Raw genomic sequence first — 25,672 nt, 5'->3', positions numbered from 1 at the left:
TCTAATTTTTGGGTGAAACATCCCTATTTCTGACTGAAAGAATGCAATCACATGGACGACAGGTTTTTGGACAGGTAATTAAATAGTTGGTAATTGTTCCAGCTAACAAATGTTATAAAAATTCCCCTGTCGCACATACGCCAACTGCTGACAGCATGTTTCCCAAAAGTGCACCGTCATGTTCACTCACTGTCTGTTTGCTATTGCTTTGCTAACACCAGACGTTGCTTTGCCCATTTGTTATCGTAACCTCTATGAAAAATGTATCAGTGCGAAAGCTTCAGGAGGGTGTTTTGTAAGTCACTCCCTGTTTAGCCTTTTCATTCCGAAGGATATTTTGGCAGGAATCAAAGCCTGGATGGAAATCATTTGGAGCGCTTTAACGTCTGAGAAACAGTCAGGAATTGTTTCTGTTGGCGTCTTTGCGTTAAAACTGTCATTCGCACCAGCTGGCAGATGGACCACCAACAGTAGGATGAAGATCCCTCGGCTTTGAGTGTGTGTTGAACGTGTGAAATCAATGCCCAACAGATGTACTGTCACGCAAATCCCCGCTAGAACGCTGTGACTCTGTCACAGTAACTCAAATAATCACATTCTGTTGGCTTACAAAGCAAAGACTAGCTTCGATAAATGTAATTAGCACTATTAGCCTGTAATTAAGTACTGTAATATCAAGGATGTTAATACTTTATTTTGTTTAGTTGTTATGTCAGTAAGTGCCTGTGTATTTTATTCCCTCTCAGGTAGTGTTATTTTGAATTAGCTTTTATTTTTATATTTTCAGGTTACATTTGAATTTGAATTTAAGTTTTTGCAGTTGTTATGAGTTAGGGTTAGGGGTTTTTAATGGAACTGTTGCTTTTTTGTGTGTCATGTTTCTAATATTCGCAAGAATGTTATTGACTGAAACTACACTAAAGAAGTTAATTATATTGCAGATACATTACCGTTTAAAAGTTTAGGGCTTTTAAGATTTCTGTTTTTCTTGTAAATCAATTTTTATTGTTGTATTATTTATATAAGGGTTTTTTTTTCAGTAAGTAATTGTGTTGCTTTTGTTGTTTTTATTATTTTTTTATTTATAATTTAAGTTGATTTTTTTTTTTTTATGTGCTTCTGTTGTGTATTGGATTTTTTATTATATAGAGTTTTAATTTATTTTTCATCTTGCACTTTTTATTTGTATTACTATTTTTAAACTTGCATTTATTTTTATTTTATGTTTATTTTATATTTTCAGTCTTATTTTTAGTTTAGTTTGTTTTAGTAATTGTTGTTTTTGTTGTTTTTATAACTTTTAATTATTTTACTTAGATAAAATTATTCTTTTAAATTTGATTTTAAGCTTTAGTAATTGTGCTTTTGATATTTATATTTTTTTTTACTTGGATATTTTTAGCATCAATGTATTTTTCATTATTCAGCTTGTTTTATATTTTGTTATTTTACTTTATTTATATTCCTTATTTTTGTATTGTAAGATTTCCACCTAGTATTTTCTTTCAGCTTCATTTTATTTAGTTAAAATTATTATTTTTTTTAATTTCTACTTAACAGTAATAACGCAGCTTGCAAGGGACTTGTGATATTTTGGGATCCTACTGTATATATTTTTCAATTTCATTTCAGTACTCAGTTTATCATGTACTCGGAGTCCAAAATATATCAAAATATTTTATTTTATTTTATTTTATTTTAGTACTGCTTCAAATGACCCAGACATGTTTAAAGTAACTAAAATAAGGTGTATTTTGGACAGGAAAGCCCACGTGTCGCTGCGCTCTGGGTTTCACTGGTCCTCTGTGTGAGAAGCGTGTTTGTGACAGTTACTGTCTGAACGGAGGCACATGTGACATGACCCTGGGGAACCAACCTGTGTGCCACTGTCTGGCAGAGTACACCGGGGAACGCTGTCTAAACCGTGAGTACCAGTCTGTTGCATTATAAGACTTTTTTTTCTTTTCTTTTTTTTTGCATTCATTAGCTCAATTCTGATATCTACTTCAGGCATCATAGGCTGTCAATTATGAGCATCACACTGTTAGCTTAGAGTCAAACTCTGCGAACAGCGCTATTTTGACACTTAAAACACTTGATATAAGACTTTTTAGTTGCTTTGCAGAAGAGGTCAAATATGACAGGAATTTAGCATTCATTGATACATTAAGATCAGTCATAATCGACTTTCTCTCCGTCTGATGGCAGATATTTGTCACCATTATTGCGTGAACTCCAAAGGCTGCACACTGTCCGGCTCTGGACAAGTGGAGTGTGTGTGTCCCACCCGCTACGAGGGGCCGAAATGTGAGATGGACCGGTGTCTTCGCTGCCGAGGGGCCCCTTGTATCGTAAATGAAGAGACTGGAGACGTCGCCTGCAAGTGTGTATCCAGTAAAGTGACATTAGCAGTTCAGCACTCATTTATTATATATATATATATATATATATATATATATATATATATATATATATATATATATACATACACACACACACACACACACACACAAACAGTACAGGTTGATAGATGTGAATATTTTAAAAATATATACTGTATGTGTATCTTTATGTATACATAATAAATATATATTATGTAGACAAAAAGATTTTTTGGGGATGCGATTAATTGTGATTAATCATATGACTGCACTAGTAAAATCAAATATAAAATAAGTGTAATAAATATAAAACTTTATATTATTGTATAATATAAAAGTACAAATATCCTACACATATTTATTTCATTATTCATAATAAATGCATACAGTTTTACAAATGTTCTATTCTATACATATTATTATATTGTCCTATACATATTTTATTTTTATTTATTTATTTAAATACATACAATATTTTAGTGTGCAAATATTATTAGTAACATCTCAAATTCTGTATATATAAATATTATTGAAATTCTTATTATAATAAAATCATATAATTTTTTTATTAATGTATAAATTATTATTATATTTTTATAATAATTGTAATAAAATATTTTTAGAAGAATAAATACATTTGTACTTATATTCTATTTTATATATTGTTTTTAAATAAAGTAGATATTTTATCATGTACAACTATCATATAATTAATGCATCTATATTATTTCTGAGTGTATGTGTGTTTAGTACATTTAACGGTATATATTTTATATATTCTTTTTGTGCAGACATACCACATTTTTGGAAGAATTCATCTTCCTTGATGATTTAGTGACTCGGCAAGATTTGCATCAAATGTTATCGCTGTTGTTGTTCACATGTGTGTTCGCAGCTGTACGAATGGTAGAATCGCAGCCAGCTGTCAGTTGTGTGACGGATACTGTTATAACGGCGGGACCTGCCACCTCGACTCTGAGACGGGCCTGCCGTTCTGTCAGTGAGTAATTCCTTAATAGCTTTCTACGGCGACAAATTGCCTGCCGGTATTTAGATTCATTCCTTTTAAATTGCTGCCTCCGGCAACCACTTTAATAGGATTTTTTTTTCTTCTCGTCTGACTTGGGTGGATGGATGTTTTGTAAAGGTTAACAGGAGAGAGGGAGTATTATAGCAGAAGAGTGAATTATCTTAGCAGGGGTCCATAATCTGCCACTTATATCGACCTCTATATTTGTATGATAGAAAGAGGCAGAGAAACCAATGAGAGACGCTGGAAAAAACAACTGAGAAGAAAACTGAAGAAACAAAAGTGATTCTGCTTTCTAATTTTATTCCTGCTATTAAAAAGGACATTTCTAGAGAGAAAGAGTGAAGAAAATAAAAAAGTGCTTCTATTTTCCAGTTGATTCATGTTGATTCATGCTAAAAAGGCTTTAAAGGGACGGTGCACCCAACAATTTAAATATCATTTCATCCAAATCTCATTTCTAAACCTGTGTAACTCACTCACTTCTTCAAAACACACAAAATAAAATAGTCTATAGAAGAAATGAAGTCACTATTTAGCTGGAAATGAAAATGAACAGGAAGTGAAGCTTTAGAGCTTCAATAAAAGGATGCAGATGTGCAATGGAATTATTTTAAAAAGGGTTCATGGAACTTTTTCACTATTTTCTAAGAGATCTAAAGCCATACAATAGTTTTGAAATGTGTGAGAAATGTAAGTCATTAAACGTTTGTGAACTGAATCAACTGAATCAGTTCGCTGAATCAAATTCATTGCCAAAATCTGACTTCCTGGTTGATAGGATCTGAAAGAATGATTTATTCATAAATCAGTCTTTGGTACTTTTCTCACAAATACGCCAAGATGGGCTCATAAACACCCATAATAGAGCTCATTACATATACGTTTAAAGGTACAGTAGCATATTTCATTTAAAAACTCAGAGAATGGCTGTAAAATACTCATAAAGATCTAAATTACAACATCTTTTGGTGCAAGAAACCTTGACATTATAAGTGGAATGCTAAGTATGTTATTTCTTGTATAACTAAATTTCTAGAAAAAAGAAATATATATATATATATATATATATATATATATATATATATATATATATATATATATATATATACTATAAAAGTGAAGGAAATAAATCATTCACATTTAAAGAATCCCTTGAAGGGACTGTGCATCCATAAAATTTAATTCTCATTTCATCCAAATCTCATTGCAAACTTTTATGACTGCTTCCTTCCTCCTGCAGAACACATGGGGGAAAAATGTTAAGGAGAAAAGTTCCATTTTCCAGGAAATTACAATGAACAAGAAGTAAAGCTTTGTAGATTCAATTAAGGATGCAGATGCCCTATAAAACTGTCAAAAGTGGTTCGTACAACTTATTTGCAATATTTGAAAATGTCCAGAGAGAAAAAAAAAAAAATGCCTTAAAGGGAAAGTGCACCCCCAAAATGTAATTCTCATTCCATCCAAATCTCATCGAACACATTTATGTCTTCCTTTCTTTAGCAGAACACATGAATTTTTTTTTTTTTTTTTTTGAAGGTGGAATTCAATTAAATGACTATTTTCCAGGGAATTACAATGAACAGGAAGTAAAGCTTTGTAGCTATAATTAAGGATACAAACGTGCCATATAATTATCAAAAACATTTTTCACACAACTTATTTGCAGTATTCGAAGATGTTTGAAACCTTACAGTAGTTTTGTGTTTTAAATGGGTTTGTATCAACTGATTAATTAACAAAACTGGTCTCTCTTTTTGAGGCAAGAAACTTGTAAGAAATTGTAAGTGGGATGCTGATTATGTTATGTTTTCACCAAATTTCTAGAGAGAAAAAAAGACTATGAAAGTGAAAAAAGGGGGGTTGCTTTCCAGTTCATTCATATTGAAATATCCCTTAAAGGGAAAGTACACCCAAAAATTGCAATCTTATTTCATCCAAATCTCATTGCAAGCCTTTATGACTTAATTTCTTCTGCAGATAAAAAATAAAATAAATATCAAGGAGAAATTAAGTTTTAATTGTTCAGGAAATTACAATGATCAGGAAGTGGAGCTTTGTAGCTTCAATTAAAAATGCAGACATGCCATACAACTTTTGCTGGAAATTGGTTACAAAAAAAATAAAAAAAATAAAAATAAATAAATTTAAGCATTTTTGGCACAAGAAACCTTAGTTTTATAATTGAAATGAAGATAAATCATTCATAAAAAAAAATTCTAATTGCAAACCTTTCTTACATCCTTTCATCTGCAGAACACTTGAATAATAATAATAATAATAATAATAATAATAAAATAAAATAAAAAAATAGAGAAAAGTTTTTATTTTCCAGTGAAATCAACAAAGTGAAGCTTTGAAGCTTCAATTAAGAATGCAGATGCGCTATATAGCTGTCGGATAAATGGTTCACACAATTTATTTCAAAATATTCAATGATGTCTGAAGCCATACCGACTAAACTGATTGATGATTGACTAAATCAGGCTCTCTGATTGGCAAGATCTAAACAAGTGATCAATTCATGAATCAGACTTTTCTACTTTTTCACAAGAAACTCATCAGTGTGAGCTTATAAATAGCTAGCCAATCACAAAAGAACTCAGGTTTCATTTAAAAACTCAGTAATAAGTTGGACAATGGTCTAAACGACCTACTGTAAATTACAACTTTTTGATGCAATAAACCTTGACATACAGTAAGTGGAATGCTAAGTACGCTATTTCTTGTCACCAAATTTCTAGAGAAAATACTAAATGGAATTGCGAATATAATAATCGCTTTTAAGCAAGTGAGAGAAACCGACCACAATGTCAATGGTTTTTTTTTTTTTTTTTTTTTTTTTACCTGCCTCCATTTTTATTTTTTGCCAAAGGCTTTTTATCTGGGGGAACAGGAGATGGTGCTCCCTCAAAAAACATTCAGAGGACAAAATAAGAGGGCAAATCACTGTTTTTTCCTCAAGGAACTCAGCCTGAATGGTTCAAACCAGTGAACATGAATGGGATGCCAAAAATCAGCCCTTCCCAGAAGAATAAGTATTCATAAAAGTATGAATCACCCTCTTAATGTCAGACTAAGCAAAGTCAGAAGTCTCTCAAAGTTACGCTTTCTTGAAGAAAATCTCCCTATATGGATACAGTCCTTTGTTGGCTTTAACCACAACATCTGGTCTCTTCGTTTCCACTTTTTCTCATTTGTCGTCACCATTGATGCTCTGATAAAGCCATTGTGCCCTTCAGGGCCAAATCAATTTCCATTCAGATGATTCAGTCTTGTGTTTTTCTATGGTCGATGAAGGTGAAGGGTTGGTAATGACGGTGGCTAGACATTCAGACATTACCTGGAAAAATGAGTGTGTCCTTCTTATACAGACCTGCTTGATTTCAAACCACCCCTTCAAAGACTGTTTTTTTTTACTTTTGTTTGTCCATCCTCTATTTCATTATCTTATCCAGCAGTTTCATTAGAGCTTGCTTTAGTGGATCCTAGTAGATGAAGGCGACTGGAGATACTGCTAGAGTTTTTTGTTAAATTTTGAATAAAGCACGTGTGTGTCCAACAAGTTTGTGGATTGCATGACTCGAAAAGTAGACTTTCATTTTGATCCTATTCCTAGAAGACGTATGTGCTTTAAGCTTTGATTATTTTGCTTTATGTTGTAAGCAGGCCCATAGTAGCTGGTTTGTTTTATAAAGCAGTATGACAGATGATAATTGATATTGTGGATTTTTTGCAATGTGACTTTCTCCCCAAATTCTCATTACCGCAATGAATCAAAGCATCTAACATTTGAACAGTTAGATGGAGTTTATACTGTTTAAACAGAAACAAAATCCTTTAATTTACATTAAATGTATTACAATAATGGGATATATGTTTTAGGTTTTCCATTTACTGATTTATGTGATTTTTTTTATTTGTGTGTTTATTGTACATTATAAGTAAGAGAATGATATTTTAATTTCTACATTAATATAATGAGTAATAATGTATTTTTCATTCATTTTGCCTCGCATTCATGAGATTGATTGGTTTGTTGATTGGTAAATGTAATAAGAATTATATTTTACTTTCATTTATTTTACTTTAAAGTGATAAATGTTTTTTTTTTTTTTTAATTTGTTTACTTAATTAGATTTAGTTTTGCAGTGTAATACACATTATTTATGTATTTTTTTTTTTATTACTTGTTTTTGCATTACAACACTAAGAATTGGTTTTCATCGTTGTAATTAAATTTATTTATTCATTATGGTAATGAGAATTATATATATATATGGCATTACAGCCTACAGCTGTTTGGAATATATTGAAAATATAGTTTGAGTGTATTCCGGGTCTTTTTTCTGTTGTGCTGTCCTCACGTCTCTCCTCTGGTCTCATTGCGTTCTCCTCAGTTGCCCGTCCGAGTTTAAAAGCCCGAGGTGTGACGAGAGAGCTAACCCGTGCGATCACTACTGTCAGAACCAGGGCGTTTGTTCCCTCACCACCTATAACAAACCTCGCTGCAAGTAGGTCTTCCTGGTTCATTCAGTTTCCAAAACATTCCAGCTCACCCACAATCCCATCCACCGCGGTCAGCATGCGTCTGGCCTGTTCATGGAACAAACATCGCAAACCAACTCGCACAGCTTCCAAAGAGCACGTTTCACATTTCGCACGGCACTACGCTTTTCTGGACACATGCCACCGTTTCTCCGCTCCATTCTGTAGGTGTGCGTTTCTCAGTGTTTGTTTCATTTGTTTGTTTGTCATGAGGATGACCTGTCTTTGATTGCTCTACTGATATCCATTATTTTTTCCTCACATATTAGTCTATAAACACATAATTGACCCAGCATGAAATTTTCTTAAATATCTTTTTAATTGTAGGATGTCTAAATAAATTTGAAAAATGATCTTGATAATTCTATGTGGTACCCTATCCATGGATTTTCCAAGCATTTAGTTTTATTCAGCAGAAGATTTTTATCTAGAGGGATGTTCCAAACACAATCTGTTTCTTCTAGATGTTCTGTCACCTCCTTCAGACAGCAGTGCATCCGTGTGCATCCTCCTGCAGGAAAGAGAATCCCTGTCCACAGGAAGTTTGATTAAATATCGCTTTCGAACAGTTTCATTCACACCACCATCTCTCATAAGCGCATAATATCTCACATCATTGGAGTTCTGCTGTGGAAGCATGCCGTTTGGATCCAGGAAGTCCCTTGTCACACAAACACGCACTTTGCATGTGTCTCAAGTAAAAACAATGCATCCCTTGGGCTGGATTTTACACCTCCCCCTGTGAAACTGTGTGTATCATTAAAACTTGCTTGTCAAAACCAAAATCATTATAACAAATTATACCATAATAATGAATAAAGGAACCCTGAGAGAAAAACCTAATTATTGAGGTATAAGGGGTAAATTATATTTTGTATAAACCTAATCAAATGATGATTTGAAGAAGTCAAGGCATTGTAAATTTCACCAGCTGTGATATTTGTTTCTTCTCTGTTAACAGGTGCTCTGCAAACTGGTCAGGAACACAGTGCGAAAGACCCACAACCAAGACCAACCGCTCCGAAAACTTCAGCGGGAGTGAGTGTCACAAACACACATACTTGAAACTTAATCACAATCACAGTTAGAATCTATTGTTTTTTTGTTTGTTTGTTTTTTTTTTTACATGTTGCTAAGCTAGTGGCATATATATATATATATATATATATATATATATATATATATATATATATGTGTGTGTGTGTGTGTGTGTGTAATGTCATAAACATAGGGTGAGAAGTTGTTTTTCAATTAGATCGTTCTCATTATTGAATTATTTTATACTCTGCACTTCCCATATAGTCCACCATTTTGGATGATCATTGCAATGTATTCTGTGATTGTCTTGTGGCCTAATTCTTTAATTTAACGCAAGTCCGTCAGGAGAGAAAACACTGTTCTTTCTTTCTTTCTTTCTGTCTTATTTTGTAGTGAAAAACTTTCCCCTAATTGTCAGTCAAACAGTTTTAGACCGTTCAAGCATCTAATTTTTTTAAAAGAAGAGTTGACATTTTAGCCGTGTTAGCTAAGAGAGGTTAGCTGTTGGCATCAGGTAACCCAAATTTGAAAATCATGGTAAATTGCACTTATTTTGTCTTCTGGAAAAATGTAATTATCTCCTGTAGCTGCTGAAGGGCAGTACTAATGTACACATCTTCATTCTGTTAAAAAGTTTTCACCCCCGACTCTTAATATATCGCTAAATATATAATGTATACAAACTCAAAGTATGTGAATTTGGATTCATATCACTTCCATTTTATGTAAATAAAGTGTAACTGAATCATTGTAAAGTGCATGTAACATTTATTTTTTCTGTTCTTTTTTTCAGGAAGTATTGCCATAATAGTGCCTCTAGTTCTTCTTGTATGCATTATTGCCGCTGTTGCAGTGGGACTCCTTATTTGCAAAAGATGTCGAAGGTAAACACACAAACAAGTCTGTAATTAGCTGGATTAGATGTCTAATCAGAACATTAAACATCTTATTTATTGATGTTGCTGTATAACATCTCGTAAGCCAGCTGTGCTTCAGCATTTAACTGGTGTGCTAAATGTTCCTGTGAAAACTATACATAGATAATAGACATTTATCCCTTCACAGAGGTAAGCAGGTTCAACGGCAGCCCATGGCAAATGGTGGCTTGAACGTGGAGATCGGGAATCCATCCTATAACATGTACGAAGTGGACCACGACAATCACGTAGATGTGGGAAGCTTTCTTCACCCCAGCTTCACCCTTGATCCTCATAAGGTACTAAACGAGTAGAAACTTTAAGTTCTTAAAATCATTTTATGGATTTGACTGACATACTGTAAGTGGTTATTGCGTAAATCACATTTTATGTGATTTGTTGGTCTTAACTTTTTTTAGCCAATCTAATCGTGAATGACCATGTGTCAAAATCTGTGATTGTGATTTGTCATTAACTTTGGAGTAAATTATTCGTAAAATGATTCCCACATTGATTCGTGTTAAAGTCAAAATGTCATAAGTTCAATTTTTTTTTTTTTTTTTTTTTTTTTTACATTTATTCTGCTGGTATTTTATAGTTTTTTTTTTTTTTGGTTGTAGTTTTTGTTTCTAGTTTTAGTTATTTTAGTAGCCTACATCAACTTTTAAATTATCTTTTAAATCAGACATTTTAAATTAAAGTAGCTGAAGTAAAAGTTTGCTTTTCTATATCTTATTTTGTGTTAATATGCAAGTAATCAAATGGTGTTTTTTTAAGTTAACAAAAATAGCTCAGATTTTTCCACATTCAAAAAAATCTAAATAACATAGAATAATAACAGATCATTGGATTCCAATGCTATCTCATGACCAATTTGTACGTATTTTATTCCTACGAATTTGTACGATTTGTCTAGACCCCAGTGATGTGTAAGTTTAGGGGCGTGGTTAGCTGTAGGTCATTTGTACAAATTGATACGAATTGTGCAACTCGTAAAATATGTACAATTTAGCACAAATCATATGAAATTGTACGAATGAGGACGTACAAATTCATATGAAATAGCCACCACGTAAAATATGTATGAATTGCCGTAAGATTCAGATTCAGATATACAGATTCAGTATCCAAAAATGTCCTAAAGTGCTCCATATGGTTTGAGTTTTTTTAGTGCCTAAAGTCTCTATGCATTTTGATTGGTTTAGTAAAACAATAAATTTTATTTTAATTAACATTTTTATAAACCTCTTTGATTCTCTCTCTTTTATATATCCAATGTCCCACAAGGTGGGACCGATTTCTTTCCCTCAAATCAATTGAGTCATAAACTGGCTTTACATTTAATTTGGGTTCGAACCAGAATTACCTAAATTATTTTGTCTATTTTATAGTTTTAATCTGCAAGTTTGTTTAAATATACAATGCTTCTTATGTTTTTGATTTGTTTTTCAGGGCTGGTGTGTGAAGTCAAGCGACTCGCGCAATTTACCCCCTGTGCGCCCAATGACTGCACACACTTTACCCATCCAGAACGTTCCAAAGGAACTCATTCCAGGACAGGTGGATTCCAGAACTCTTTAATATGGTGTGTTTTATGATTATTAAGAAAATAAACCAAACTAAAACATCTTTGTATTTTTTCCAGGCCATGAACTATTCAAACCCCATCTATTCAAAGATGACTTACCATGACAGACAGCACTGTCGAAAACCAGTCATCAACCTCGACATGAGACGCAATTTACTCCCAAAGAGACTGGAAACTACAATTCGAGAAACGGCAGCATAACATAACTTATCCACGACCTGCTTTTTTTTTTTTTTTTTTTTTTATAAAGATCTGAATAAAATTATAAAATATAAAAAAAAACATTTTTATGTCCAGTTAGGTTAAATCGTCTCTTTTTGCATCCCACATATATGTGCCGGTTTTGGTTTTAGTTTATTTTTGTTGCAACCAAAAAAATTTTTTTTATAAATTACAAACACAGTGTTTTTCTTTGCTTTGCGACTTTGTTAATGCACTACACGAATATGAAAAAATGAAACAGACAAAGCTGCTCAATCTTAAAAGGCTTTATATACATTTAAAGATAATTTTATATAGTTGTTTATTTACCTACACACTATGTATATGTTTTCCTGTTGGTAAAATGATCGCCAATGCCTAGATATTCCCAAGTTGCCTCTTACATTTAGCAGTATTAGAAAAAAAGAGACACTTATTTAATTAATTGATCATATGCTCATCACAGATTTTATTTTTGATATCTCTCATTAATGTTTCTTGCATATGTTTAAGTTGACCAGTGTTTCCAGGTGTTTCAATTATGCAGCCAAAACCGAAAGTAAAACCAATCCACAATGGTTTTTGCAACTGTACAACTTGAAAACATGTTATTTAATTTTCATATCGCAAATGTCCTTAAGCACTTAAAAGGACTGAGAATGGATTTTGTCACATAGACTCACTTTCATTCACTGGTTGTGAAATAACATGCGCGGGACTCTTGTAATGTCCTGTTTGAAGAAAAAAACACATTCTCTGTGCAAATGTACACAAGAAGAAGTTTTATAATTTTATAGTTGATTTGTACGTCCAGTTTGCTTGTATTTTCTGGAAATATATTAAATGTAGAACTTTTATAAAAAAAAAACTATGTACACAATATATTGGTCCGTCTTCACCTTGGGTTGAAGTGTTTTATAATTATAAGATTAACTAGCTTGATATTGCACTGTGCATTCGTACAGGTTGCTGTTGTATAGGGGGAAATGAAGGACATTTATTGGTTTAATACATATAGCTACACCTAATGTGATTTTGGACCAGGAACTATGAAATAAAGTGGGTTTTCTTGACATTTTCAATGTTTTTAGTTGTTATTGCAATGTGTTGGTGTTGCATAACTTTTTTTGCATATAGACCATTAAAATAGACCAAGATGGCGGTGCGTACACAGCGCAAGGCTCAGCGTCTCTCCAGTTTTGGCAATTTTTCCTGCTCGACTCGGGTCTTTTCATACTGAACAGCTTTGCCTTAACATCTTACACACAACAGGAGCTTTTGGATATTGGTGTGGATTTTGCCAACAGTTTTATCACCAATCCTTGACTCATCCCTGAGATCTCCAGGACACCAAAGGCTACGCACTCTACCCAGCTGGGCGGAAGGGTTGCAGGAGGCATCGAGATTATAAACAAAAGTGGGGGAAATGCAGAGGTTTAAGAGCTAAGCTAAAGCTAACAGCTCTGCCTTTCTTTACCCAGCATTTTCCTCGCTTATGTGTGGTCACTGGTGAACAAAATGGACGAGTTACGACTTCACATCACCCACAGCAAGACATTTGGATTGCAATGTCATAGTTTTCACAGAAACATGGCTACACAGCGATGGACCCAATAATGCTATTGAGCTAGCCGGACATTACACACCCCAGGCAGATAGGACATCAGATGACTTCCGCAAGAGCAGAGTTGGTGGATTGTGCATTTATGTTAACAAAGCTTGGTGAATGAACACTGTCATTGTTGGAAGACACTGCTCAGCTTACCTAGGTTTTCCCATGGTTAAGTGTAGACCTTTTTATTTGCCGCGGGAGTTCACTTCCCCCATTATAACTGCAGTCTATATTCTACTGGATGCTAATGCCGAGCTTGCTATGATCAAACTGCGTGCAGCCATTAGTAGACAACAGACTGCTAACCCGGAGGCTGCTTTTATTCTAGTAGGTGAAAAAAAATATATATATTCAAAATTATATCTTGAGTCTGAATAATTTTTTGATTGAATGTGGATTAATTTTTGTTAAAACTACAAATTATTTCAGTCAAGAGAAGTGAGTGATTTTCTTTCTTTCATTTTCTTGGATTAACGTTAAGGACACAGACAGGAGCTAGTTAACAGCAGAGCACTTTCGACATAAGCAACAGTTTTTTTTTTTTTGTTGTTGTTGTTGTTTTTGAGGATACTCTCCAAATGGATATTTTGACATAATTTTGTATATATTTTTCTGTCTAAGAGCAAGAAGAGGCAAATTTGGTGTTCAAGCACTTTGAGACAGATCTCTCTTGCGTACGTCCTGTGCGCACAGAACAACTGTGCACAGATGCTGAATCAGGCTATTTCACAACCTTTCTCTTTGCATGTTTAAACTGTGATTTGTATTTGTTTGTTCAGGTGCAGGAGGATGTGTAGTAGAGCTTGGTTCTGTATTTCTGTCCATGAGACATGGCTCTTCACGTGCGCACCAAACCCGGGCATGCGAGTACCCACATAGAAAACGGACTTGGCCCAAATGTGGCCTCAAGCTGGCACTGCTGGCCTCCTGTCCGCAATGGCATGTACCCTTTCAGCCAGAGCTGAGCCATCTGTGGCAATGACAGCACGGCGTGGATCCAGTAAACAATATCCGGGCCAATTGTTGGTGGGAGGAGTGTGGCCCAGATCAGACAGGTGACATGTGGCCCAAATCAGGCAATGATATGGCAGCATATTATTTGACCCATGAAAAACAAGATAAATACAATAGTGCATTATAATGTTTAAATGATCACATACATTTTAATGAAGTGTAGTATTGTTAAAATGTAGTCTTTGAAATGGCAAGTCAAAACAGAATTAAATATTATCATATATTATTTTTGCATTGTAGTGTTGGCTCAGATTTGGCCCGCGCAAATTCCATGGGAGCCAAATGTGGGCTGGATCTGGGCAGAAACTGCTTGCTGTCTGTGTTGGGTCTGGGCTATATAAGGCTCAGGTGTTGCTCAGATTTGGGGATTCTGGTTTACTTAAGTCTGAGAATTGGCACCAATAATAAACCAGTTCAGGGCCAGTTAAGGGTGATTAACTGGCTGAGATTTGGGCCGGTTATGGCCCATTTCTAGCCCTTGTCTTTAATCCAGTTCTGGGCCACTTCAGGGCCGTCATTCTTTGAGGTACTTGAGCCGAGGGAAAAGTGAATGTTTGGGCCAGAAGACATTTGCTATGTGGGTACTCACTTGAGTTTTTTTTTTTGTGTTTGAATGCTTTAAACTCTTAAACGTTTGAATTGGCAAGGCTTAACAATAAGTGCAAATGATAAGCTTTCATGACGATGTGCAGCAGTGGCATGTCAACTGTCCTGAGCATCTTTTTAGGCTGGCCTCTGTCACTGGGGGCTCCCTCCTCAGCTGTGGGCCCTTATAATCATCACCAACCTCACTAGCAATGACCCTGCCTACAGCTTCCATGCAGAAATGAAGTTACATTTACAGTATTTACAACAATGGGCAAAAACAAATCTGTTAAAAAAAGTCTGTTGAAAACTTCACAAAAAAACAACAACAACAAAACACTGGGTGTGTAAAGTGAACGGAAAAGAAAAAGATCAAACGGAATTCACAATATCTGTACAAAATTTTATTATACAGAGTTTATCTTTCTTTTATTAACAACAAACACAATTTCAGCCAGCAACACCATCAACAACATCCCACATCCACATCAGTTCCAGTTTCAGACTATTAATAAGTTTTTTTATTATTATTATATTAACTGACTGGAAAACCATGAAGACTTCAAAGAGATAAGAATGTATGCTTGATGATAGAATCATAAACTAAGATGCCACACATGAAAAAAAAAATGCAATCATGGAAAATTCAAAGTGTTCATGAAGTGAAAGCAATTTTATTTTAGTCACAAGCACTGCACTTCATAAAGCAGGTTTATTCATTTCATTCTTGATTGTAATTATTCTGATTATTCTAATTATATGTTGGCAGCGTTTCACGATCACCAGCTGGAATGCCCATGAGCTCCTCCAAAGGGCATGTCATGCCTGATTTTTACCATTCACTCAGGACTTCATTTCCCATAATCCTTTGCTTGGACTTATCTGCACACATCAAGCACCTTGTCTCATTACCTCATCATTAACACACTATAAAATATGCTTACACACTCAAACAGATTGATTTTGATTGTTAGACTATACTTGCCTTGCTTTTGAGATTTGATCTTGGACTGTTTATGTATGTTGGGATTGTCTCCTGCCTGCCCCGACCTTTGCCTGTTCTGTGGATCCCTCTTTTGGATTATCTTGGATGTACAGATTTTGCTGGTGTTTTGACCCTGCCTGTTCTGACCACATTTCAGGAATAATCCACACCTCAGTTGACCATGACTACATCACATTACACAGTGACTCCTAAAACAGAGGTAATGAAAAGGGACTTCACTTCATCTTTTAAAAGGAAAAAGGCTATAATGCATTTTAAGAATATATTACAATGTGTTTCCTGCAAAGACAGATATTTTTATCCTAATCTATTTTGTAAAGTTAACATTGTATTTGTGTCACTGTAATATTGGTAATTGATAGTATTGTTTATTATTGTTTTAATTGCATTTTTTTTTCTCAGCTGTAATTTATATTTGCATATATACATACATATGACAAACACTTTATTGTTTGTATGATGATTCCATTGGAAGCTTTGATAAATCATTTTAATGCATGTGAAAAATTGAGCCAAATGCAAATATCAAATCTTATTTATTTTTATTTCTTTTTTTTAGATGTTTTGCTTTAATATGTCTTGATTTATGGCCATTTAAACACATTGATCAATGTGTGTGTGTGCTCTTGTTTTTGTGACATATCAGGACACAACTCTGTATAATGACATGGGTATGACACAGGTATTACAAGGAGAGGGTGACTTATGAGGACATAACCCATGTCCCCATTTTTCAAAACACTTATAAATCATACAGAATGAGTTTTTTTTTTTGAGAAAGTGTGTGTGTGTGTGTGTGTGTGGCCCCACCCCACTCACCACACTCACAAAAGTACACCCCACACACAATCACCTTCAGCTTCCTCAGCAAGGCAGTTTCTGAAGGGAAGGCATCATGTTCTGCTTCAGAATGTCACAGTAGGCCTACTGTACATGCTGGAATCCATGTTTCCCTCATTGAAGTGCAGCTCCCCAGCACCAACCACACCCATGCAGGCCTCATGATGCTATCACTACCATGTTTGACTGTAGAGGACACAATTTTCTTGGTATTCCTCACCAGGGTGTCGCCAAAAATGCTGGACACCATATCTTAGTTTCATTAGACAACAGGACATGGTTTCAGAAATTCTTGCTCTTGGACAGAAAAAAAAAAATATATACAGTGGGGCTCGAAAGTTTGGGCACCCCTTGCAGAATCTGTGAAAATATGAGTGATTTTCAAAAAATAAGAGAGATCATACTAAATGCATGTTATATTTTATTTAGTACTGTCCTGAGTAAGATATTTTACATAAAAGATATTAACATTTAGTCCACAAGACAAAACAAATGCTGAAATTATTAAAATAACCCCACTCAAAAGTTTGGGAACCCTTGGTTCTTAGTACTGTGTTCTGTTACCTACCTATTGCCGGTTCAAGATTCAAACCCACAACCCTAGGGAATATATATATATAAGATGTATATATAATAATAATAATAATAATAATAATAATAATAATATGTATATATATAATAATAATAATAATAATAATAATAATATATATATATATATATATTGTGACGAGTCAGCTGCCTCCTCCCTGATTGTCACCGGCACCCCGTCCTAAATCGCCGCCCTTCACCAGGCTCCCGACTGGAGTGGGTGTGTGAGAGGAGGGGCGCTGGACGAGTCAGGGCTGGCGGCGTGTGATGGGGCACACCTGAAGGAAGTGGAGCCTCATTACCGCCGCTGTTTAAAAGCCCAACGCGCCTCTCCTCAGGAGACCGGTCTCTTCCCCGTGCATGCACGCTGGTGTCCTCGTGGGTCCAGGAAGGGTGCGTTGAGGGACTCCCGCGCCACAAGAGACGTGAGCAGCCGGACCCGCGATCCGGAGGAGAACCGCACCCGTTTACACGGCCGACGGGCCAGGATGCCGGGCCGTCCATCCCCTACCAGCGCCGCGGCCGACGAGAGAGATGCGGCCGCTAGAGGAAGCCGCCGCCCCTCGCGCCCCGGACCAAGGAGGGGAGCGCGTGCGGCCGCCGGACTCCGCCCCTTACCTGGACCCTTCCTCCATGAACACTGCCCGACCTACACAAATCCCGCAGCACGACGAGGACACCAGATTCCCTGTTATTTTGGACACTTTCCCCCTTTGGCCACTTTTATCCCCTTTGTTTTATGATTTCTGTTAATAAAAGCCTCTCCGAGGCCTGACGCCACGCCCACTGTGTCTGTCTTGTGCTCCTCCCGTGACACTGGTGGAGAATGCGGGCAGGCGGAGCCTAGACAGCGCAGTTGGGAAACGTCTGGTGACGTCACTCCCTCTCGCTTGCAAACGTTCGTGAGAACCCAGACTGGGACGGAGGAAAACTGGGGACAGCCTCCCAGCCACACAAGGGGTAAGTGACTTTTCCATTGTCATTTTACCCTTTGGTTGGTTGAGGCTGTCACTAAAACCCGGTTTCTCTGTCCCTGTTCTGGTGCGCTGCGAGAGGGAGGACCGCCCGGAGAGGAATCCCCGCCCACTCCGACCGTTTGGAGTCTGGTTGAGGATGGTAGCACTCCCGTGTGGGTGGCGCTCTGGGGACGGGGATGTCGCTTGGGAGGGGGAATGTGACGAGTCAGCTGCCTCCTCCCTGATTGTCACCGGCACCCCGTCCTAAATCGCCGCCCTTCACCAGGCTCCCGACTGGAGTGGGTGTGTGAGAGGAGGGGCGCTGGACGAGTCAGGGCTGGCGGCGTGTGATGGGGCACACCTGATGTGAATGGAGCCTCATCCCCGCCGCTGTTTAAAAGCCCAACGCGCCTCTCCTCGGGAGACCGGTCTCTTCCCCGTGCATGCACACTGGTGTCCTCGTGGGTCCAGGAAGGGTGCGTTGAGGGACTCCCGCGCCACAAGAGACGTGAGCAGCCGGACCCGCGATCCGGAGGAGAACCGCACCCGTTTACACGGCCGACGGGCCAGGATGCCGGGCCGTCCATCCCCTACCAGCGCCGCGGCCGACGAGAGAGATGCGGCCGCTAGAGGAAGCCGCCGCCCCTCGCGCCCCGGACCAAGGAGGGGAGCGCGTGCGGCCGCCGGACTCCGCCCCTTGCCTGGACCCTCCCTCGATGAACACTGCCCGACCTACACAAACCCTGCAGCACGACGAGGACACCAGATCCCCTGTTATTTTGGACACTTTCCCCCTTTTGGCCACTTTTATTCCCTTTGTTTTATGATTTCTGATAATAAAAGCCTCTCCGAGGCCTGACGCCACGCCCACTGTGTCTGTCTTGTGCTCCTCCCGTGACAATATATATATATATATATATATATATATATATATATATATATATATATATATATATATATATATATACCGCCACCCCCCCCCCATCTGTCACCTGATGATCCTCGACTGTCTTTCTGTTTTGTGATGGTTGTGCATGAGTCCCTTGTTTGTTCTGAACAGTTAAACTGAGCAGCGTTCTTCAGAAAAATCTTTAAGGTCCTGCAGAGTCTTCAGTTTTCCAGCATCTTTGCATATTTGAACCCTTTCTAGCAGGGACTTTATGATTTTGAGATGCATCTTATCACACTGAGGACATTTGAGGGACTCAAACACAACTATTAAAAAAGATTGAAACATTCACTGATGCTCCAGAAGGAAACAAGATGCATTAAGAGCTGGGGGTGAAAACTTTAAGAATTTGAAGATCAAGGTAAATTGTACTTAATTTGTGTACGGGGAAACATACAAGTATCTTCTGTTGCTTACGAAGGGCAGAACTAAATGGAAAAAAAAATTATATTTCAACAAAATAAGACAAATTTGGCCATCTTCATCATGTTCAAAAGTTTTCATCCCCAGCTCTTAATGCATCTTGTTTCCTTCTGGAGCATCAGTGAATGTTTCAATCTATTTTAATAGTTGTGTTTGAGTCCCTCAAATGTCCTCAGTGTGATAAGATGCATCTCAAAATCATAAAGTCACTGCTAGAAAGGGTTCAAATATGCAAAGATGCTGGAAAACTGAAGAATCTGCAGGACCTTAAAGATATTTCTGAAGAACGCTGCTCAGTTTAACTGTTCAGAACAAACAAGGGACTCATGCACAACCATCACAAAACAGAAAGACAGCCGAGGATCATCAGGTGACAGATGGGGGCGGGGTGTCGGTATATATATATATATATATATATATATATTATTATTACTATTATTATTATTATTATATATATATATACAAATTAATATTATTATTATTAATATATATATACATTTTATATATATATTCCCTAGGGTTGTGGGTTTGAATCTTGAACTGGCAATACCATGACTGAGGTGCCCTTGAGCAAGGCACCGAACCCCCAAATGCTCCCCGGGCGCCGCAGCAAAAATTAGTGGCCAGTGCTCCGGGTGTGTGTGTGCACTTTGGATGGGTTAAATGGAGAGCACGAATTCTGAGTATTGGTCACCATACTTGGCTGAATGTCACGTCACTTATATGTATAAGATACATATGGGGGGGGGGGGGGGGGGTGAGCTAGGGGTGAGCTAGGAGACTTCTTCTCGAAACTCTCCCAAACAGCATGTGGGGATGGAGCAGCAGTTTTTTTTTTTTTTTTACTTTTTTTTTTTTTTTTTAGAAAGGCTTTGTGACTCAACTATTTTCTGCAGTTCTCCAGCTGTGGTCCTTTGAGAGTCTTTAGCCACTCAAACTCTCTTTCTCACGATGCAGTAGGACGATATAGACACATGTTCTGATGCTGGAAAGTTTTTTTTTTTTTTTTTTTTTTTTTTTTCATAAAGCTGCTTTACTAATTTGTGAAGTTTAATCTTTTGTTGCACATCAGAAATATATTCTTTGTTTTTTTGTTTAAGGGAATAAGGGCTTTGTTTTCCCTCCTATTTATATTTCTGTGAAAACAGGAAGCCATGGCTGGATATATATATATATATATATATATATATATATATATATATATACAGATTTGAGATGGCACTGTACCTCTGTACCTTCTTTAGTCAATTGTCTTATCTTGTATTCAATCAAAGTCATTACAATTCACCACAGTCACACTAAAGTTCAATATAGGTGTTATCAGTCCTCAGTGATATGTGTATGTTATGTGTGACAAAGTGTTGATCTAAATAACTGCTAAAATGATTATTTGAACAACATAATATGACATAGAATCAACCAAACATCTAGCCTCATCTTCTGTCATGGCTGATTTGAGAAGAAAAGAAAAAGTAAGAAAGCACCACTTAGGAGCATACATGCATTTTTAACTTAAACTGTAACATGTCTTCTGCCAGATATTCCAAGAACTGAAAAAAAGTGTGGTGAAAGAATGTGTGGTTTCCTATTTCACATATGGAAAAAAAAAGGACACATGCAGACATACAGAGCTCTGTGCAGCGGATTTTGGTAGTTGCAAACATCAAAAGTGAATTCAGACTTGTTGCAGGTAGGCTATTATTTATATATTTGATTTTATGGCATGATTCGAGAAAAGGCAAATATCCAGCAAGCCGATTTTGTCCTTATTCATGCACTAAAGCTATTGGCTTGACTTTGAAATGCTTGTAATGTATTTTTATGCTCTCTGAGGTAAAGTTAACATGAGGGTGGAGAGAAAATATTATATTATATTATAATACTTCAAGATAATGTGAAGGTAACACTTTGTAATTATAATAATAAATCATTAACAAATATTATGCAGTGTTCACCGGATCATTAGTTCATATTTATGAACATATCTAGAAACATGAAATTATGTGCTTGTAAATGTTTACTAATAACTGTATTAAACATTACCTAATACTTTACATTTCATGTGAATTAAAAAGCGTACAAATGCCATTAAACTTCTAATTCATATGATCATGCACATCTTGAAAATCTACAAATGATTTTAACAGATGTTATACAAAAATGTAACGTACAGTACTACACTTTTGCTGTTATGGAGGAGGGATATGAGTAAGATTAGGGACAGGTTCGGTGGTATGGTTTTAAGGTTGGGTAAGGGCAGTACTGCAAAAACATGAATAGAAGATTAATAAATAATTTGTAAAGATGTGAAAATATGGTGAATTCCAATCATTTTGGACACTTTTATTTACTTATTTATTTTGCCATCAAAATGACTGTTCATAAAGGTACTAATAATGATTAGTAAATATTTACATTTGATGAATAGTTTCCTCTTTAGATTGGGTACTGCAAAGACATTAACAAACTATAAATAAATGATTTAAGATGTGCAAATAGTATAAGTCTACACAACAAACAAAGACCAAATATATGACCTTTTCAGACTGTGAAACTACATGAGTATATTAAGATGAATAGTTTGTGTAGTGCTTACAATTACTAATTATGCTATATTTTCACAAAATTTGATTATTAGCAGCATTAGCTAATATGTGAACTGAAGTTTAATGACATTTGTAGGTATTCAAATGTAATGTAAATATTGTATAATTTTACATTTTTAAATTGCATTGAAAGTTAAATGGCATTTGTAAACATTAACTAATTATCTGTTAAGCATTATATAATGTTTGTTAATTATTTATTAATTAAGCTTTTAATAATTTTAATTTTCATTAAGTAATAATCTGTTAATCATTTGGCAAGTTCATTAGTTAATATTAACAAGCTCATTATCTCATAATTCTGGATATATGATTATTAGGGGTGGAATGGTACAGAAATGTCACGGTTCGGTATGTACTCCGGTTCGTGGGTCACTGTTCGATGCGATTTCAGTACAACAGAAAGACATAACACATCTAGTATGCTCGGTTTCTTTTCATTTATTTTGAACAGACAGTAGTACAAATTGAAAAAAAACTAATAATAATTCCACCTGGATGTGAAAATACTAACTGTTATTACACTGTTATATATAAAATATGAAGTACATGTATACATAAAAAATGAATTCTCAAAATATAATTGATTTAGTTTACAGATAAACAAGTGAACAAAAAGTGTGACACAACGTAGTATGTACGCTGAGTTTCAGTTTATTTTTGTGTCAGGCTTCATTTGTTCACAGAAAGGAAACTCAAATGGCAGAAAGCAACTTCCTATTTGTTATCTTTATTTAAAAAAACCACAGTGTTTTGTTTTCATTTTGAGTGGAAACAAATAGAATCTGACCTTTATACAGTGATGCATTATTAATAAGACAATAAGTGTATAAAGTTGATTTTGCTGGTATAAGGAACCCATTGAAGTGATCACGCCGGTGCGAGTGCACACCAAGTGGCAATCTCCCTCTCTCTCTCGTGAAGCCAACAAGTGAGTGACTTAAACTGCAATTCATCGACTGGCCGCCTAACCCTGGCTGGGAAAATGCCCAACTTTACAGCAGACAAAAAACAAAAAAAAAACATATTCACAGCCTGGTTCAAAACATTAGTTTGGCCTATTTGGCTAATTTTGCCCTTTTCATGGCTACTGTGAGTGGGTAAATTGTTTTAGTACTCATCCGTTTAAATTATATTAAGCCTTAAAGTTCTGCATAATTAAGGGCGTGGCCACTTGAGTGACAGGTGGATTACCGCTGCTGTCACCGCTGTCGTGCTAGGTGGGCGTGGCTTCAGCAACCCTTTTTGCCCATTTTTGATTATCCGGGAGTGACATAAACAGCTTTGGTTCCAGCATTACTAACTTGACCGCATAGTTTGTACATTATCTACTTTAAATACAGTGAACCAAACATTAGCGCGCCCACCCTTATGTTATTGTTGAAATGTGACTGAAACACAAAGCCTATAATTTACATAATAAATAACAGTTTAGCATTTAGATGCATTACATCACAAATGAACATTCACTTGTTGTTCTTCTGCTAGCGACTGGTTATCAAACAGTGTTGCATTTGTGTGGGTGCCCCCTTTTGGATTGGGGTGAATTGCCTGTATTCGATGTAAGGTCTCATGAACTGAACCGAGATGCCCATATCGTGACAGTTCAATACAAATACATATCATTCTACCCCAAATTAATATATATTAAGTAATGTTTAGTTAAACATTACATTACAGCATTACACTACTAATTAGAAGAAGCTAATCAAGGTTTCTAGAAAGCTTCAGGTATTGAGATTTATTCAAGGTTAGAGCAAAATTTTGCAGGACTGTACTGTAGCTCTCCATGAACAAACATTGACAGTTTGAGATGGCACTGTACCTCTGTACCTTCTTTAGTCAATTGTCTTATCTTGTATTCAATCAAAGTCATTACAATTCACCACAGTCACACTAAAGTTCAATATAGGTGTTATCAGTCCTCAGTGATATGTGTATGTTATGTGTGACAAAGTGTTGATCTAAATAACTGCTAAAATGATTATTTGAACAACATAATATGACATAGAATCAACCAAACATCTAGCCTCATCTTCTGTCATGGCTGATTTGAGAAGAAAAGAAAAAGTAAGAAAGCACCACTTAGGAGCATACATGCATTTTTAACTTAAACTGTAACATGTCTTCTGCCAGATATTCCAAGAACTGAAAAAAAGTGTGGTGAAAGAATGTGTGGTTTCCTATTTCACATATGGAAAAAAAAAGGACACATGCAGACATACAGAGCTCTGTGCAGCGGATTTTGGTAGTTGCAAACATCAAAAGTGAATTCAGACTTGTTGCAGGTAGGCTATTATTTATATATTTGATTTTATGGCATGATTCGAGAAAAGGCAAATATCCAGCAAGCCGATTTTGTCCTTATTCATGCACTAAAGCTATTGGCTTGACTTTGAAATGCTTGTAATGTATTTTTATGCTCTCTGAGGTAAAGTTAACATGAGGGTGGAGAGAAAATATTATATTATATTATATTATAATACTTCAAGATAATGTGAAGGTAACACTTTATAATAATAAATCATTAACAAATATTATGCAGTGTTCACCGGATCATTAGTTCATATTCATTCACATATCTAGAAACATGAAATTATGTGCTTGTAAATGTTTACTAATAAATGTATTAAACATTACCTAATACTTTACATTTCATGTGAATTAAAAAGCGTACAAATGCCATTAAACTTCTAATTCATATGATCATGCACATCTTGAAAATCTACAAATTATTTTAACAGATGTTATACAAAAATGTAACGTACAGTACTACACTTTTGCTGTTATGGAGGAGGGATATGAGTAAGATTAGGGACAGGTTCGGTGGTATGGTTTTAAGGTTGGGTAAGGGCCACAATGTGTATGGGGTCAATTTGATTACTGTCAGGTAAAACAATTCAGTCTATTTATATTACATTTTTTGTTAAATGATAAGTGAAATACTTTATGGAAATGTTTTTTCCTCCAGTTGATGTATGACTCAATGAATATTATGGTTAATGATACACAATAGTATGCTAATATAAGTGTCTAGGTATAAACAAAAAAAAAAAAAACAAACAAACATACTAAAAGTACCACTTGTGATATGTCTTTACCAAGCATTAAACTAAATGTCCAGTGTCAATAAAGTTACTAAATAAATAAAATATATAAATATAATAACCATTTACAAATAATGGATAGTCTCCACTTTAGATTCAGTACTCATGATTACTTTAGATTCAAAAACATGAATAGAAGATTAATAAATGATTTGTAAAGATGTGAAAATATGGTGAATTCCAATAATTTTGGACACTTTTATTTACTTATTTTGTAATCAAAATGACTGCTCATAAAGGTACTAATAAAGATTAGTAAATATTTACATTTGATGAATAG

The 25,672-nt window shown here is 35.7% G+C and overlaps 1 protein-coding gene across 1 annotated transcript in view; it reads left to right on the top strand.

Moving 5' to 3' along the window:
- Positions 1-12,784, top strand: part of LOC127988090 (low-density lipoprotein receptor-related protein 1B-like) — a 249,172-nt gene extending 236,388 nt beyond the window's left edge. The window contains exons 84-92 of the mRNA XM_052590619.1: positions 1,763-1,924; positions 2,209-2,383; positions 3,277-3,381; positions 7,815-7,928; positions 8,924-9,000; positions 9,794-9,884; positions 10,066-10,216; positions 11,370-11,477; positions 11,563-12,784. Coding sequence (XP_052446579.1) covers positions 1,763-1,924; positions 2,209-2,383; positions 3,277-3,381; positions 7,815-7,928; positions 8,924-9,000; positions 9,794-9,884; positions 10,066-10,216; positions 11,370-11,477; positions 11,563-11,706 — 1,127 coding nt within the window. The 3' untranslated portion in view covers positions 11,707-12,784. The remainder of the gene's footprint in view (positions 1-1,762; positions 1,925-2,208; positions 2,384-3,276; positions 3,382-7,814; positions 7,929-8,923; positions 9,001-9,793; positions 9,885-10,065; positions 10,217-11,369; positions 11,478-11,562) is intronic.
- Positions 12,785-25,672: the final 12,888 nt, after the last annotated feature.

Source organism: Carassius gibelio, chromosome B22, assembly GCF_023724105.1.
Source record: "Carassius gibelio isolate Cgi1373 ecotype wild population from Czech Republic chromosome B22, carGib1.2-hapl.c, whole genome shotgun sequence".
Classification (NCBI taxonomy): Eukaryota; Metazoa; Chordata; class Actinopteri; order Cypriniformes; family Cyprinidae; genus Carassius; species Carassius gibelio.
Note: the sequence above shows the minus strand (reverse complement) of the source record. Positions and strands in the feature narration are given on the sequence as shown.